Genomic DNA, 18,642 nt, shown 5'->3' with positions numbered 1-18,642 from the left:
TTCCACAAGGAACAACAGGAATTAAGTCAAAGTCAAGTCAAGAGGTGGAGAGGGTGAAAGTAAAATGGGACAGGTTCAAGAAGGCATTTGTAAGCTGTGCAGAGATTGCTTGTGGCAGAGTAGCTGAAAGAGTGAAAGATAAAAAGACCCCTTGGTGGTATTAGAGGGTAAATGAATGAATGAATGAATGAATGAATGAATGAATGAATGAATGAATGAATGAATGAATGAATGAATGAATGAATGAATGAATGAATGAATGAATGAATGAAAAGAAAAAAAGCATTGTAATTACAGAATAGGAATAAAATGAAAGAAAGTAGAGGAAATTATCAAGAAATAAAAAGAATGTGGAAGAGAGTAGTAAGTGAAGAAAAGAAGTAAAGCTGGGAAGGATTTACACTAGAGTTGGATGAGGATGTATATAGCAGTAAAAGGATGCTACTGTATATGGACTTTTAAGAAAGAAGAGAAAAGATAGTCTACACAAAGCAGATGAAACAGGAAAAGAAAAAAAGATAGATAACAACACAACCAAACGAAGATAAAAGATGGAACGATTGAAGAAGTCCTGAATGTGAGGAGAAATGTAGACGAGATGATAGAGGTAGTATGTGAGGAGGCAGTATCGGAGAATGAAATCATAATGGAAGAGGTGAAAATTGCTGTCAAACAAATGAAAATGGGAAAATGAGCAGGATTAGATGAATTGTGTGTGGAAATAATAAAATCAGCAGAACCCATTGGTCTACCATTACTGTATAGGCTATTTCGATATATCTGGAAAGAAAAATTGGTACCAAATGACTGGAGTGAAGGAGTAATAATAACTATATTTAGGAAGGGAGGCAAGAAGATCTGTGATAATTATTGAGGAATAACACTCGTATCTCAGGAAGCAAAAATGTTTGGAAGGATGTTAGAAAAGAGAATGAGAAGAATGGTGGAAGGACCATTATAAGTATAGAAATATGGCTTTTGAAATGGAAGATCCCATCTTCAGTATGAGGCAGTTGATGGAAAAGCATTTGGAAGAGATATGGTCATGGCATTCCTTGACTTAGAAAAAGGCTTACCCAGAGCAAAGGTATGGAAAGTAATGCAAGAGAAGGAATTTAGAAAAACAAATGGTAGAGTATGTGCAAGCAATCTACAAAAATTATTGCAGCAGTGTCCAGGCACCTGTGGGGAGGACAGAGTGGTTTTGGAATGGAACTGGACTATGACAAAGAAGTGTGCTGTCACCACTGTTATTCATAATGGCCATGGATGAGGCAAAGGTAAAATATGGGGACAGAGAGCTGAAGGTAATGATGTTTGCAGATGATATTGTGGTTTGGGGAGCAAACAGAGAGGAAGTACAAGGGCAACTTGACATGTTGAGTGAATTATTGAAAATTATGAATCTAGGAATAATATTAACAGCGAATGGGTTGTGGAAGGAACAGATACGCTATGCAAAAATAAAAGGTTTGGCCGCCCTATCAAGTATAAAGGCTTTAGAAAAGAAGATGCCTAATTTAGAATACAAGCTACATAAAAATGTTTTTAATGCTCTTGTGGTATCAAAAGCACTGTATGGTGTTGAAATATGGGGTATAGAAGTTGACAAAAAAGAACTAGATGTCATAAGTAACAAATTCTGTAAAATAATAATGGGTCTACCAGAATGTTCAGCAAATAGTGGAGAACTATATGTGGAGATATCAGCATCCAAGCAGACATAAGAAAGAAAATAGTAAAATATTAGTTAAGATTAAAAAGGGGAGAGGGGAGGGAAATATTAAACCTAGCTTACCAGCACCAGATGAGACACTTGGATGAGGATTATTTGTTATCGAAAGTAAAAAGTATGCTAGACAAAATAGGAATGGAGCTATATTGGGATAAGGAGATGAACGGTAAAGAAAACAGCTTCATTAAAAAATTAACAATTAGAGTGAAGGACATAGAGAGACAGATGATTAGGGCAGAATGTGAAACTAAAAGAACACTAGTAGAATTTTGTGGAATTATCCAAAACATGTCAATAAGAAAAAAAAGAATCACAAATAGGGAACGAAGAGGTGTGTTGTGGTGGCTTTTGGGTTTATACAAAAATAAGGGACTAAGAGAGAACCATAACGTAAATCATTGTTTATTTTGTGACGACATAATGGGAGAAGCCCATTTACTGAGAACATGTAAGGGAACGGATGCACTGAGAACTAAATACCTTGGAGATGAATATAAATTAAAAGTAGAAAGAGAGAAAGAATTTTATACAATAACCAAATTGTTAAATAAAGAATGGATCACCCCAGGAAAACTAGCTAAATTTTTCTGTATTCTAAGAAACATGTGGAAGAAAGAAATTACAATGAGATTAGCAATAACTGAAAGTAATACCAGTGTTAGTAAATGATAATAAATGTAATGTAGATGAGCAAGAGGATAGACAAGTAATTTGTAACTATAAGTATTATTAGAGGAATGAGAGGGTAGCATGGAAATAGAAAAATGTAATAAGCAAAACATGATGACAATGTAAGTTACAAGCGCAGCAGAGAGGTAATATGATGACTGTACAACAAGAGATCTCGGAAATAACAGATATGTATGAGTTAATAAGAACGATATTTTGTAACCATATAAGTATATAATACAACTTTGAGACACGGATATAGAACATTATAGAGTTTAAGTCGCTAAGAAGTAAGGGCGACAATAGTTATAAGTTTAGCATTATGTTTCTTTTATAGTTGTTCAGTGTTCCTTCATACATTAGGTATTGTATATTTCTAATTAGTAGATATAGTTCATTAATATGTTAGCAGTAATGTGTTCCTTACAATGAGGTTGTTTGCCGTTTGTTAGCCTGTTTTATTTTGCTTTGGGATTGTTTGTTAGTTTGTTTTGGCTGTTGTAGTACAGTAGAGTTGGGAGAGGAGGAGATAGGCCTAACCTATCTCAAGCCTAGTGTTGACTCTACTTCTGCACGTGTAGATTAGAGTAAGGTGTGAATAGTATTAAACCAGAGGAAACAAGTTGTCAATCAAACAGCGAAATATGAGCCGAGTTATGGATTCCGTCTCGGCAGAGGAATACAGGCGAGACAGCCTAAATGTTGAGCTAGGTCATCCGCACACATCACACATGTGGGCTGTCACACGAAGGAGTGGTGAGGAAACAATATTGACAACTTAAGGGGTGTACGAGGTTTCGATTTCGGAGCCTCATAAGATGGGCCTGGTCGTGACATCCCTGGGAAGGGTGGTAGGACTTCCTCACCAGGGGAGATGTCGCAACCAGACAGATTTAGGTTAGATGTAGTATATATTTAATGTAAATTTGTCATTGTGATTCTAACTTTTCTTTTAATGTTATAACGTAACAAATAAAAATTTGTTCAATTAGTAAGATAAGGTAGGGAAGATACATGTTGTCCTAGACTATATAATATTGTTAATGTCTAGGACAAAATAATTCATATTCAGTATAGTAACAGCCAATAATTGTAAGAGGGTATTGTAAGGCATGTATCATAATCCAAGGAATTGCAATAAACGAATGCTCTCTCCCCAGCTCCAGGTGATCCGGAATTGGGGGACGGGAGTATTCTATTCTATTCTATTGAAAATTATGATAAAAATCAACATGAAAAAGAGTGAGACAAGGGCACTGATTACAGGAGAAAGGGAAGGAAATTATAAAAATAAAGAGACAAAACCTTCAAACTGTGAAGAGCTTCAAGTACTTGCAGAGCAAACTGATGCAGGATGCAGGGCTGGACATGGAGATCAGTAAAATGATTTAGGAAGGAAATGCATTCTACCAGAGTGTGAGAAACCTGGTGTGGAGGAAGGAAGTACTAATGAAGTGTAAAGATGTGATGTATAATACTGCCCAATACTGGCATACACAGCAGAGACCTGGACACAAACAAAAAGAAAGGAGACTAAAATCCAGGCCAGTAAATTGAAATTTTTAAGATGATAGGAAAGACAAAAGAGAGAGTACGACATAAGGGCACCAGGAAAGAAATCGGAGTGGAAAGGCTTTACTACAGAATGGAGAGGGATAAACTTAAGATGGTTTGGGCATGTTAAGAGGATGAAAGAGGGAAGGATTCCAAAGCAGATAATGGAGACCCAAATAGGAGGGAGGGCAAGAGGGGCACCTGGATTAAGGTGGTTGAAAATTATCAAGAATAGAGTAGTACCTACATATAATTCGGAAAAAACTTGGATTGGAACACAGTTACGGAGGAACAATGATGGTTGGATAGAGGAAAATGGAAAGGTGCCATAAACCTTCCAATCTGGAGGGAGCAGGACGGGGGAAATGGATGATGGTGATGGAAGAGACATGCAATAACCTAATACATTTCTTACACTGAAACAAGTCAAGACTGAGAAAACAGGACAAGAAGATATTCAGAACAACAAAACTGAAATCATGATCATTTGTGAATACTTTATTTAACAATCAATGAGTAAATGAATATGTAAATAAATAACAATGCTTAAGTATGGTTCTGAACACTAGGATGATAGGTTATAATTAATAAATGATGATGTAAGGTAAATAGCCCTTTATCTGTCTCAACATACAGTTTTGTCTCTGCAGGTTTCCAGCCAACCAGGAGATCTTATCTAGAGACAGATAGCATACCATGAGATAAAATACAGAGTAAAGAACTTGCTGTGCATAGGTACACTTCTTGCGACTATCAAATCAGCATCTATTTCATCACTGAACTCATTTAGAGTCAATTGTAGGAGCTGTATTACCATTCAAAGGAGGTAATTATTATATTTACTAAATAATAAATCTTACATGAAACAGATATTGGGCACCTTAACTTATTTTCAAACAAAATATTAGAGCAAAAAACAACACTTGTAACACACGGAGCAGAGCACTTAAAAGGTAGAACTTAGTTATAAATATAGAGAGAGAGTTTAAAACTGAGGAGATAGATCTTTTTACAACTGACGGCTATGAAACCTTTTATAATAAGGTCAATACAAAAACAATATAATGGGGAGAAGTTCCAGACATCATCATTAGTATAGCCAAGGTCCTCTGAAATAATATAATATGGGTAGAGTTTAAGCGTAGTTTACCATATAAATAATGGTGACTTGAGCCATGACCACTCACTCAGCTTGTATTGTTTCATACCCAGGTCAGCAAATCGATAAGGTTAAGTGCAAGAGAAAGTAACTAGGTCACTTATATCATATTGGGCCAGCCTAACGGTCTCTTAATCCTCGTTACAAACTAGGCAAGTTTTAATGAACTGTACCTTAAATATCTATGACTCGGGTAAAGCTGCCATAATATAAAATACAGAAGAGAAACCAACATCTGATTTAACAACTTGGTTGCTTTATCCCAAACATGCTATACATCACAGGATTTTAAAGACTTTGAAATCTTAATGAGGATATTTGTTGCATAAGATTATAACATTTCTGCCCTTTGTAATATTTCACAATGTTTGCTTACAAGCTGCCCAATGATTTAATGCCAGAACTCCTTAATAGTTAAAAAAAAAAATGATATTATTAATTAATATTTCTCTGAATTCCTCAACGTTGTTTTGGCATTACAAGTTTATAGATTAAGACCTCCACTGAAATAAAAATAAATAATTTAGGAACATATGCTGAAATGATCTCTCTCTTTTTCTTTGAAACAAATGATTCAATATGTATACTTATAAATAATATCTAAATTCCAAAGATAAGCACACTTCTGTCCAACAAATGTACAAATACTTTTCCTGCTTCAAGATTCAATATCATCTTAAAAAATCTATATCTTACAGTCCACTTCAGATGTGGTTCCAAATTCCATCATTAATGAATTGAGGTGAAACTATTTGTACTAAATTACCACAAGAAGAGACTGGTAACTCAAAGATATTTGATAAAAAGAGAAACACTACAGTAATGCATTGTATCATCTCTTAACATACTGAACAGTAAGAAATAACAGCATATCTTCACTTTGTTTTATCAAATAATTATCCTATTAGCACCAAGTGTTATACAATTCATTAAATTTATGCAACAGATTATAACAGATAATATTTACTTCAATTAATTTTATGTTGAATTAATTTTTATTAACAATACTTTGGTCCAGATATACATACAAACTACGGTCTTTACTACCATAACTACAGCGCGCACACAATACATCTGCTACTATGAAAATTCTGCAGCACAATATTTACAGTACATATACCGTAATTAAATACGACATGCCAAGTGGTAATCTAACTGAGGCATATATATATTACATACTGGTATTCCCTTCAGTCAGACTAATATTGTCATCTCGAAGATATTGTCACAGAAAATCCCAATAACCATACTGCTTAGATTAGTCTATGGAACATGTGTAAGTGAAGATCACTATTACTTTGTATATTTGGATGACATGCCATGACTCTAAATGTCTATATTTTGCTACATTCAGGTGGGCAGAAGATATATACCGCTTGAAATCACAAAAAATCACAGCAATATGTTCAAATTCATGAACTGATTGAAAGCTGTATTAGATTTGTTTGATGAAACAAGGAACCACATTTTGTACAAGAAAAACAGTACAATAAAATTTTAAATATCCAGCAAAGCTGGTTTGGTTTCCTTTACACATTTAACGACAGACTGGATAAGTTTCACAAAACCAGTGTCTTTTGGTTTCTCAAGTCCTCGCAGCAAACGATTCTTCATCACTGCAACAAACTCACGGTTGCTCAGCTGACCATCCACTGTAACATAAGCCAAACAAATTAACAAACCAGAAAATATACACTGAAATTGCATGACTGTTGATTTAATGGGCATAAATGTATGTTTTAGCATCATGTAATCATTTAAGACCCATCATAATGGTGTTTTTTGTTGTTGCTGAGAAGAACGTGTACCAGAGAGGGAAATTCTCTTAATAATCAAGGAATGATGTCCATGAAGATGTCTTCATGGTCTCACTGACATAACAACTGGTCTTTCATTCTACAGCCAAAGTTCAAATATCAGTGACTACATAAAAAATTTTTTACACAGAATCATCAAGGGCATCAGATCTTAAATATTTAAAAAATTACAAAAAATAAATTAAAAAATTAATTCAGCAACTCTCATACAATTTCTACCATATGTAAACAATAAAACAATGTTCACTAACTCATTTTAACACTAGGTTTACTGCAGCGGTCAAAATGACCGTTTTCAGTTTTGTTTTCTCTATCACTCTCGTTATATGGTTAAGATATACAAAGCCTTTGGTGGCTTTTACTGCTTTTATGTCTGCTTTTCGGCTAAAAAACCCGTAACTCCTTTCTAGTTAGCGCTATGAGGTCATATACCTACGGGCATTTTGACCGGTACTGCAGTAGCTACCCCATCAGACTTTTGTGGCATTCATTTAGAGCAGGATAACATTCTAACAAGCTGTTACAATATACTTTATGATTGTAGGATCAAATAGAATGTATTGTTGTGCTGCAATGGGACAGCTGTTGGCCCTTTTCAAACAATGATACAAGTACACTGACAGGAGAATATACAGTAGAATTCCATTAGTCCGGGATCCAACAGTCTGGAACGCTCGGTGGTCCGGCACCATTCCAGGAATTTTTAATGAATTTTTTAAAATGTTTGTGACAGTTATAGTGCACAGCGCGGTTTCGAAACCACCCGGAAGTGTCCACTACGTGTCTGCTATTGTTAGACACAATAGGCATTGTTGGCTGTCACCACACACAGGTTCAGTGCATTGTTTTGATTGGGAGCATTTTTCGCTACAGTATTTTTTCTTGCGATCTATGATCAGTATTATAGTACATACAAATAGTTCAGTGCAGTACTCTTCGAAGAAAAGCCGGTAATGGGGCCAATGGTTATTGAAAAGGCAAATAAATTTGGACAAGACTTAGATGTTGCAGAAAGTGAATGCAATTTTTCTCATGGTTGGCTCAGAAACTTTAAGTTTCGGCATGAAATTTGAAGACTTGATGTAACCGGAGAGACGCTTTCAGCAAACCAAGATTCAGTAGAAAAATACAAAGACAAGTTTGAAGAAATAATCGCAGTTAATAATCGAACAGCTAATCAGATTTACAATGTTGATGAAACAGGCCCTACTATGGCGGTGCTTACCAACATCTACTCTAGTTGCGGGAGGTGAAAAGGCGGCTAAGGGATTTAAAAGAAAACAAAGACAGATTGACAGTTTTGCTATGTGCTAATGCGTCTGGAAGCCACCGATAATCCTTTTGTAATTGGTAAATCTAGAAAACCTCGGGCATTTAAAAAATGTTATGAACTTGCCTGTTCATTTTGATGCTCAATCAAACACGTGGATTACCGCCACCCTATTCAAAGACTGGTTCTTTCATAATTTTGTGCCACAAGTCAAAGAAAGCTTCAAACACCATGGTCTACCAGAATACAGCAAAGCCATCCTTCTTTTGGTCAACTGTAAAGAACATCAACCAGTAGCTAAGTTAGTTTCTGCTACACTTCTGCCACCTAATGTTACGTCACTTATTCAGCCAATAGATCAAGGGGTAATCCAGAACTTTAAATGTTTTTATAGGAGTTCTTTCGTTCGCAGCCTGTTAAACGCTGAGTGTGATCAAATACAGTAGAGACAATATGCGACACTACGAGATATCGAGGGACAGCTATTAGAACTCTCTCTAGCGGATTGACCTGAGAACTACTGATTCTGTCATAAGAGCACGTGTATTTGTGTGTGAAGTTTTTGGTGTTATTTATGTGTTTTCAGTGAGTTGACATAATTAAATAGTAGCGTGTATCATTCCTTGATATCTCCTCTCAATGTGAGGGGAAAGGTATGTGCTGTGTTTGGCTGCAGTAACTGTGAAGTAGAGAAGAATGCGCGGTCTATCTTCCGTTTCCCTCCTGACAAGAAAAAAGTAAGTAATATTGTGTTTGCATATATATTCTTCCAGCGACAAAGAGATTTTTATAGTACTTCATAATCTTCTGACCTGCTAGACCCATATTTTAACTGGCTTAATATAAAATATAATATGCATATTTTATTGTATAGTGCAGTAGTTAACCTTCAGTATCGATGTGTTGTTGTAGGTGTGATCTGTGGGTTTGAATGAATTCAGGAAAATACATATACATATGAGTGTGGCTGGTTGTGTTCCAAGTTACCCCATTTGGAATGCCGTAATGCACTGTCAAGCACTGAAGAAAATATGGGTGATTTAACAAATGTACATACTGTATTTTGTTGAAACAAGATGATGATGCAAATCTGCTTTACCCTAATGTAGTGGCATTATGGCAAGTATTGCTTATAGGGAAAGTTTGAATGTTTTTGAGGCTAAATTTATAGATTTTCTTTCTGTTAGTAGGCTTCAAGTTAAAAGGAAAATTGTCCAGCTCTTAAATGTAAATTCATTGAATCATATGTGTAAGGAATGTGCCGATATTTTTGTTGACAAGTGTTCTAATATGATACAATAATTTTAAATGAGAAAAAAAAATCTAGCCGTGAACGTTCAGGCAGGAATTCTAAAGCTAAAAAAGTAATGCATAAATGAAAGATCAAGCCTTTTCACAGCAGTCCATTTCACATCTTGATTATATGTCTAATTTCAGTCTTTAGATAATAACCTGTTAAATAATTCTTCATTCATTTATTCAGAATTGCTTTAGCAAATATCTTAGTAACACTTTCTAGACGTAATTTATTTATCCATTTCCGTATATACATTTCCATTGATAATTGAATTTAGCGCAAATTTTCAGGTCAAGTCACTAGGAGCGCCACTTGCGACTTGTCTCCCATTTTAACAAGGCTAAATCCGGAAGTGTCGCGCATTGTCTCTACTTTATTTGGTGTGATGTAACTGAATTTCAAAAAAAGTTTAGTGTACAAGATGCCGTCTATGCTATCGCACTGTCCTGGGCTCAAGTAGAAAAAGTTACTTTAAAATGGTGCTGGGGAAAACTTTGGCAAACTGCAGATCCTACATTTGATTCAGCACCACAGACTGTTGAGGAGAAACAACATCCTGAATCAGTGTCTGAAGTTTTGGATGTTGTAAGAAGTGTAACCAACACCAATCTTTTGGATAATGTATCTGAAGAGGAACTTGCAGAGTGGATTCAAATGGATAATAATGAACCTATAGAGAAGGGGCTAACCGATGAGGACATTATCCAAAGTGTTTTAAACCCTCAACCTATACACAATCTTGAAGAGTGACTCAGATGAAGCAACAGAAGAAAAGGAGAGAATCAGCTGGGCAGAAGCCGCAGAGTACCTATATAAATTCATCACTTTTGCCGAGTGTAATACTAATTATAATGCCCACTGAACTTACAGATTTACATATCATCAGAAATAACTTTTATGCCAAGCGACAACGATCTCGAAAACAAAAAGATATTCAAAGAGTTTTCTAAATCACACTAAAATATTGTACAGTACATGTATGTACACTGAATGTGTTTAATGATAATTTGTTGCTGCCCTTATTTTGAGCTAAAGTTATTAAACTAACAATTCTGCTGATCAACATTTTACTGAAAAACGCCGTGTTACAGCTGTTTTCGCTGTATGCCTTAACCTATATCGTAGTAAGAGGTACCGCCCAATAGTCCGGCATTTTCGATAATCCGGCACCGGGCCGGTCCCAAACGTGCCGGACTATCGGACTTCTACTGTAGTCAGTATTTGTTCAGTAATTAGAGGTGTGGAATCATAATGAGCAGTCAATTGTCATGTTCACTCGTTACAAAATTTCAAACTAGATTTCCCAATTGTTTGTAATTACCCCGAAGAAACATGTTCTTGCGTAGTCTGCTGACGGATGCCGAAATTCTGAACCATAAGCATAACATTTCCCCATCACAATCAAGCGATGGAGCTGGAACTGATTTAGATCTTGATAATTGTGAAGATGTGTATAGCTTGACAAACAAATAGTTTGGATAATGATTCTAGTTACATCGAGCCTGTAGAATTGCCATGCGAACATGAAATCACACAGCAGCCTTCAGCCTCAAGGGTTACAGAATTACCCGCCAAATGGCGATGCACGCACACCAGCAAAACAGCTGATGACAAAGGTAAGCCTATTTGACTTCAGTCATTTTGTATTTTGTATTTGTATTTACCTAATTTTGTGCACAGTGTAAGTAAGTTTGGCTTTAGACTTTGCAGGCGAAGGAAACACTAAGGAAGATAATGAAATTTCAGTATTAACTGCTGAAGGCCGAGCGTACGCTGTGCTAAGTCGTTGGCCAGGAAGAAGTTGCTTCGGATGGAACAGTGTGGACTCTTGCTGATCTACAAAGCCTGCCAGGCCATCGAGGACAGCAAAATGTACTGAGGGAAATCCCTGGTCCCAAAGGACATGCAAAACGGCACATTGAAGGAACTTGTGCCGCTACAACTTGTCGTCTTGTCATTGACGACTCCGAGCTGCGCCACATCGAACGATATGCTGAGGTTGGAGCCGGCTAAGTCCTGAACAATCCCGAATGGACACTTTCTTTGGAAGAATTGGACGCTGTCATTGGTATTTTATACGGACGCGGAACTTATGGAACAGACACGAACGTTCTCCATCTGTGGTCACAGAAGTGGGGTCCTGGAATTTTTTCCTAAATTTTGGCACGAAACCATTTCCTGGAAATCAGGGAAAATTGATAGATTGGCGCTTGTATCCGTTGTGTGGGATAAATTTATATCTAATTTTACTATTTGCTACAGACCAAGTGAGAACATTACCGTGGACGAACAGCACTTTCCATCGAAATCTAGATGCCCATTTATGCAATATATGGCCAATAAACCAGACAAGTTTAGTATTAAATTTTGGTTGGCTGTTGATGTGGAAGCCAAAACGGTTTTCTCTGTCTTGGAAAAGATAAAATGCGACCTGATTAAACCCTAAGTGAACATGTAGTATTGCGTCTTGCTGAGCCTTTCATCAAACCAGGGAAGAAATATTATTTGTGATAACTTCTTTGCTTCACTGAAACTAGCAAAATCATCGAAGAAAAAGAACAAAAGTATCATAGGCACACTGAACCGTAGTAGGAGAGAAGTTCCTCCTTCTGTGAAGACCTGCAGTGACCCACTCTACACCACAGTAGTGTACAAAAATGAGGATGCAATGCTTAAGTCCTACGAGGGTAAAACGAACAAGAATGCCCTCATTCTCAGCACAGTACATACTAATGTAAACATCAACGAACTACATCCGAAGAAAAAACCTGAAACAGTTTCTGTCTTTAATTCGACCAAATTTGTTGTCGACATAATAGATCAAATGGGCCGCAAGTACATGGTAAAATTGATGAGCTGGCTATGGCCAGTGCACTGCTTCTTCAACATACTAGATCTCCCTGGTATAAATGCTTATGCATTGTGTAAGGCAAAAGCTGGCAAGCAAATACCAAGAAGGGCATTCCTGAGACAACTGGCAACCAATCTAGCACATCCTTATGCGTCTTCTGGGATTAGTAGGCTGCAACAATTCGGCCCTAACCTCCGAAGAAAGTTCACATCGCAGATAGTGTCAGGTTAGTGTGCAAAGGGAACAAGACAATTGAAATGTGTGCAATCTGTAGAAAACAGGTCTATGGTTATGGTCTCTACAAAGGTGGCCAAGCAAAGTGTGTGTGTACAGTGTGACAAGTAAGTTGAAAAGCAGAAAGGGACATTCATGCAGATATGTATGTAATGTAAGCTGAAGTGTGTAAGAAGAACATTTTGCCTTACTAGTACACTTATTTCATTTTTTATTTATTAATTCATAATAAATTTTGGCCTATGATGATGATTTGAACATTTTCTAGCACCAGTATCCTCAAGAAATGAATACGTGTCACTATCTGTCAAAATGACCGCTTTGGTAAAAGAAGGTAGCAAGAATGTTTGGTAACCCTAGTGTTAAGTACAGGTATGCACTTTAGGAGACAGTCAGCTTGCCGGATAAATACAAGCAGTATGATACCTTATTGAGATACACGGTTCTTTACTAAACCCTGGCTGAGTGAGAACTTGTACACCCTGAATATTATGAATGAATGAATGAATGAATGAATGAATGAATGAATGCAAAACTGATTCAGTGAATATAAGAGGCGCCTAGTATCAAAAGCTGCCAAATCCATTTACCTGCATTTTCGACAAAAATACATAGATTTAACATTAAAATTTTCAAGTAACCATTTAGCAAAGATTTTTAGAATATAAGTCTTTTGGAAGATGGCTTTTGAAATATTTAAGAAACAAAATTGAGAAATTTGGATTGGGCAGGATTTGATAGAGAAACTGGAATTTAGCAGGTTCTGAAACAATGGAATGAAAGATTTAAAAATATTGCTAACGCTGAAAGAGGTGCTATTACCCATGTAATACAATAATCACTTTTAATAATTAATGGTTATGAATTTAATTCAGCTTTCCATAAATTGAGTTTTATAATCATCTTATAAAGGAAGGTGTCACTTGATTATGAGGATGGTTTGAAAAGTTCTCAGAATCACCGCTAGATGTCAGTGGGACAGCAACGAGGTTCCCGCACAATAATCACACATCCTTTGTGAGTGAACACATGGCACGTCAGTGCTCTAGCTGCAGGAGTGTGGTAGTGACGACTCTTTGTTGTTGTTCCCGCATAGTGATTTGTGACAATGGAAAAAACTGAGATTCGAGCAGTGATTAAATACTTTGTAAAGAAAGGTATAAAAGCAAAGGAAATTCATGCCGACTTTCAGAACACACTGGGAGAGCTTGGATGATGATCCGTGTAGTGGATGGCCAAAAAGTGTTATGACCCCAGAATTTATCGCAAAAGTGCATAAAATGGTCTTGGAGGATCATAGACTGAAAGTGCGGGAGATTGCTGAAGCTCTAGGGATGTCTTCTGAATGGGTATATTATATTTTAACCGAAGAATTGCGTATGAAAAAATTATCCACAAGATGGGTGCCGCAACTCTTGACATTGGACAATAAACGCACCAGATTGGAAATGTCCGAACAAAATCTGGCCCGTTTTCAGTGCAACCAACAAGATTTTTTGCGCCGGTTTGTGACTACAGATGAAACTTGGGTCCACTATTATACCCCAGAGACAAAACAGCAGTCAAAGCAGTGGAAACATGCTGATTCACCACCACCAAAGAAAGCAAAGGCAGTGCGTTCGGCCAGAAAGGTCAAGGCCTCAGTTTTCTGGGATGCAAAAGGCATTCTGCTGATAGATTATCTTCCTACTGGCCAAACAATTACGGGGTAATACTATGCAAAACCTCCCAGACCAACTACAGGAAAAGATACGCAAAACAAGGCCTGGTTTGGCAAGGAAAACGGTCATCTTTCATCAGGACAATGCTCCGCCGCACACAAGTGTTATTACCATGGCAAAACTTCAAGAACTGGGGTACGAATTGTTGCTACATCCACCTTATTCACCTGATTTGGCACCATCAGACTTTCATCTATACCCCAAGCTGAAAATTTTCCTCGGTGGATGGAGATTTTCTACAAGGGAAGAACTGACAGCTGAATTGGAAAGGTATTTTGCAGGCCTGGAGGAATCTCATTTTCAAGATGGGATCAAGGCATTGGAACATCGCTGGACCAAATGCATTAGTCTACAGGGAGACTATGTTGAAAAATAAAAGCAGTCCACCGAGGTAAGATACTTAATTCTAGAACATTCCAAGAACTTTTCAAACCACCTACGTATAACACAGTTCAATAAGCATTATGAAAATTAAACTTGATCTATACACTTTTCGTGCATTTATGCTACATCTACATGCTACTTCTAAATATTCATTTTCTTCAGTCTGAAGTCATAAATCTTCCTGTTTTTCTAAAGCAGAGTAAAACTGAAGCAGCTCATTATTCATCCATTTTTCTACTCAGTCTTATATTTGACTACCGGTATGCATTTTAATGGGATATGTCTGGTTTTGATCCAAAATGATGGTTGCTTTGAATTCCTCAGGGTAAAAACTGTCAGTAACGATGTGCAACTCCATTTTATCAAAAAATGGATTTGGAGGTTTTCGATATATGTGCTTCATATTATCTATGCTGTCTATGAAGGAAATCAAGACTGAATAAGGAAACTGGAAATATGATACAGCTTGACTGAATCTTCTAAAGGGTCTCTTCCCTGAAATATGATTGCAGTCTTCTCAGAATTTCATCAGGTTTGAAGTCTCCTTTGATGAGAAAAGTTTTGATGATATGTTGAGCAATGGGCAGGTGTACTTCTTGCTCGCCCATTTTGCTACCGATAGCGGAAAGCTTTACCATGTGTCATGTAAGGAATTGCCTTAACATGCATCTTCACCACTCTCCACTCAGAGCCACAAATTGGTTTCCTCGGTACTTCAGTTCTGAAGTGAAAATTCTAGTTTATATTTGATCCACCTCCATATTTTTCCCAATCTGGCTGCATCTAGATAAGGAAAAGTGATGATAATTTAAAATTCTCCAAGATATATCAGGGTTGCACTTTTCCAACTACTTTTCACCAAGTCCAAGACATTCATAGAAAATATCTAGTGATGTACTTTTCATGGTAAGTTGGAGAGAGTGTAAGTCCCTCTCCAAACTTCCTTAATATTATGACATTCTGTGTTCATTTTTCTAATAAATTATTTATGGTCAAAGAAAATGTAGTTTGAAAAAAAAAAGGAAGGGAGGATAAAAAGAACTGTTTTTTAAGACCAATGATAGAAAGAAGGAAGCAATAAACCATCGTACTGCAATCAGCAGCAGGTTTTATTGAAAAAACAAAAAAGATGTTTATATGCTTGTTTACAAAATAGGACTCAAAATGTAATTGACCACTTGAATTTACTTCAAAGATAAAAATGTGAGAGTATTCCTACAAAAACCAGCTATACAGTATTTAAGAAGAAACATAATTTAGAAATAGATATTAACCTAACATGTGATTCTCAGAGAAAAAAAATTAACACGAAACCTCAGCCAAAATTTTGTATATTACAGTAAGTAGTAACATTTTTTTTTTGCTAGTTGCTTTACGTCGCACCGACACAGATAGATCTTATGGCGACGACTGGACAGGGAAGGGCAGTGGGAAGGAAGTGGCCATGGCCTTAATTAAGGTACAGCCCCAGCATTTGACCGGTGTGAAAATGGGAAACCACGGAAAACCATTTTCAGGGCTGCCGACAGTGGGATTCGAACCTACTATCTCCCGAATAAGTAGTAACTTAACCTGTAAGGGATACGTTAGTGAATTTTGTAAGAAAATAAGCAATCTTCTTTATTTAATAAAGAATTTCCAATTGTACATAAATGATGACAAATTACAGTATACTATGGTTTAACACATTTTTGTTTATTGTTTAATTAAAGAGAAAGTGAACATGGAAAAATTCAAGTGGTCCAATGTGGCCAATAAAGTTATTATTAATAATAATAATAATAATAACTGAATTTTAGGCGGGGCACAACAGACACATCACATGGGCAGGTTATTCGAATTACATAAAAGGGAACTTAAAATATGATAGACACAATGACAAGACAGTGTTGGAACAGAGAGCAACAGAAAGGGACACTAACTTCATCTTCCTCCTCCTCCTCCTCCTCCTCCTCCTCAGCGTTTGTCCCGCAGTGTGGCAGGGACCACTTTCTTAGCTTTGTTTTCTCTACTTGGCTTGATCGCATGCCTGTTCTGGGTATAGACCTACGATCTTCGGGTCATTATGAAGGGTGTTAAGTCACCGCTGCTTTGGTCTTCCTGCTAAATTCTAAACAAGTCTTCTTCTTCTTCTTCTTTTCCTTCCCGATACGTTTCTGCTTATGCAGGTCGTTCACAGAACCTCTTCCAATGTTCTCTTCCAAGTCCAACATTCTGATCCATAGGTCAATATTGGCAAATTATACGATTTATGTATCATGATTTTTGCTTTGGTAGGTACTTTCCAATTTCTAATTATGTCTGATACACAGTAATAAAAGTTTGAGTAATTTCCTATCCTCTCCGAAATTTCCCAGTTAACTTACTTCCCAGGTAATTAAAAGCATCCACTTATTTAAGAATATTTCATTGTTTTGTTTTCACTACCTCATTACCTCACTTTTCGTTAAACTTATTTCCAAGCCTGCTTCTTCAATTGCCCTCTGCCAAGTATTTAGCTGTTCTTCCAATTTTTGTTCATTTTCTTCCCATAACTTTACATCATCTGCATATGCTATGACTTTCATATCATTGCTGTTCATCCCCGGCGAACTTTCCTCATAATGCTGTCCATCACTATATTAAAGAGCACTGGTGAAAGTACACTTCCTCGTCGAACTCCTCTGTTTGTTCTAAACTATTTGTTATATATGTTTCTAATTCTGAATTGCATTTCTCTTGACAATTCCATTCTATTCAGCCCTTGACATCTCTCTTCTCTTCTAACCGTGTCATAAGCCTTTTGTATATCTATGAATGCAACTGCGATGTCTTTCGCAAACCCCCATTTCTTTTCTTGTCTAGCTGTAAATATGGCATCAATAGTTGATCTTTCAGGTCTAAATCCTCATTGTTATTCTCTTAATTGTGAATCTATTTTGTTCTTGATTTTTTGGGAGATTATCTTTTCATAAATCTTCATGCAATGACACAGTAATGATATTCTTCTGTAGTTCTCACGAAGTGCCGTATTACCTTTTTTAAAAATAGGTACATTAATTGCCCTTGTCCAATTATGAGGAATCTCTCCATCAGTCCATACTATCTTCATTATTCTATACAGCCACTGCATTCTAATAGGTCCTGCAGCTTTAATCATTTCCACTGTGATGTCATCTATTCCAGGAGCTTTGCCATATTTCATTTCTAATACAGATTTTTCTACATCCGACATTTGTAGATCTTCTCTTCCTATTTCATCCAATTGTTTATTCGTCCCTTCCACTGTAATGGTGATATTTATTTTATCTTCATCTATTTCTTTGGGTTAATTCATTTCATTTTGCCCTTCATATAAATTTTGGAAATATTCTTTCCATACTTTTGAAACTTCCTCTTCTTCCCAGACAGGTTTTCCATCTTTGTTGATAACTTTTGATGTATTTTCTTTTTGCTTCCTTCTGTTACCTAATACGTGGTATAATATTTTCTTGTCATTCTTATAATTCTATTCTATCTCTTTAGTACATTTTTCCCAGGATATCTTTTCAGCTAATGCTATAATTTTCCTTGCTGCTCTGCTTAGTCATTTCCATTTGTCTCTATTATATTAAGTTCTGTTTCTGAACCATTCTCTCCACGCATTCTTCTTCTTATTCTTCTTCTTCTTCTTCTTCTTCTTCTTCTTCTTCTTGACTGCATCTGCAATTCTCTCATTCCACCATGGATTTTCTTTGTGACTGACTTTTGTTGATGTCCTTCCACAGGTTCCTTCTGCTGCTTTGACTAAAACCTGTTTGTACCTTTTCCATTCTTCCTTAACATCCTTTCTCTCATGTTTAGGAAGTTGAGTTTTAATCTTTTCCCTATATACCTAATTTCTTGCATTTCTCTATCTTTTAGTTTCCAGCATTTGATTTTTGCCTGTCTTTTCCCCCCATATTTACTCCATCTGAATTTCATCAATATCCC

The 18,642-nt window shown here is 36.5% G+C and overlaps 1 protein-coding gene across 3 annotated transcripts in view; it reads right to left on the bottom strand.

Annotated features, from left to right (window-relative positions):
* Positions 1–4,911: 4,911 nt before the first annotated feature.
* Positions 4,912–18,642, bottom strand: part of LOC136856906 (calcium uptake protein 1 homolog, mitochondrial) — a 359,229-nt gene continuing 345,498 nt past the window's right edge. For all 3 annotated transcript variants that reach the window (XM_067135140.2, XM_067135138.2, XM_067135139.2), the window contains exon 12: positions 4,912–6,769. In XM_067135140.2, the coding sequence (XP_066991241.2) occupies positions 6,615–6,769 (155 nt within the window). In that variant the 3' untranslated portion in view covers positions 4,912–6,614. The remainder of the gene's footprint in view (positions 6,770–18,642) is intronic.

Source organism: Anabrus simplex, chromosome 1 (genome assembly GCF_040414725.1).
Source record: "Anabrus simplex isolate iqAnaSimp1 chromosome 1, ASM4041472v1, whole genome shotgun sequence".
In the NCBI taxonomy this organism is placed as follows: domain Eukaryota; kingdom Metazoa; phylum Arthropoda; class Insecta; order Orthoptera; family Tettigoniidae; genus Anabrus; species Anabrus simplex.
This window is presented reverse-complemented; position numbering and strand designations above follow the sequence as displayed.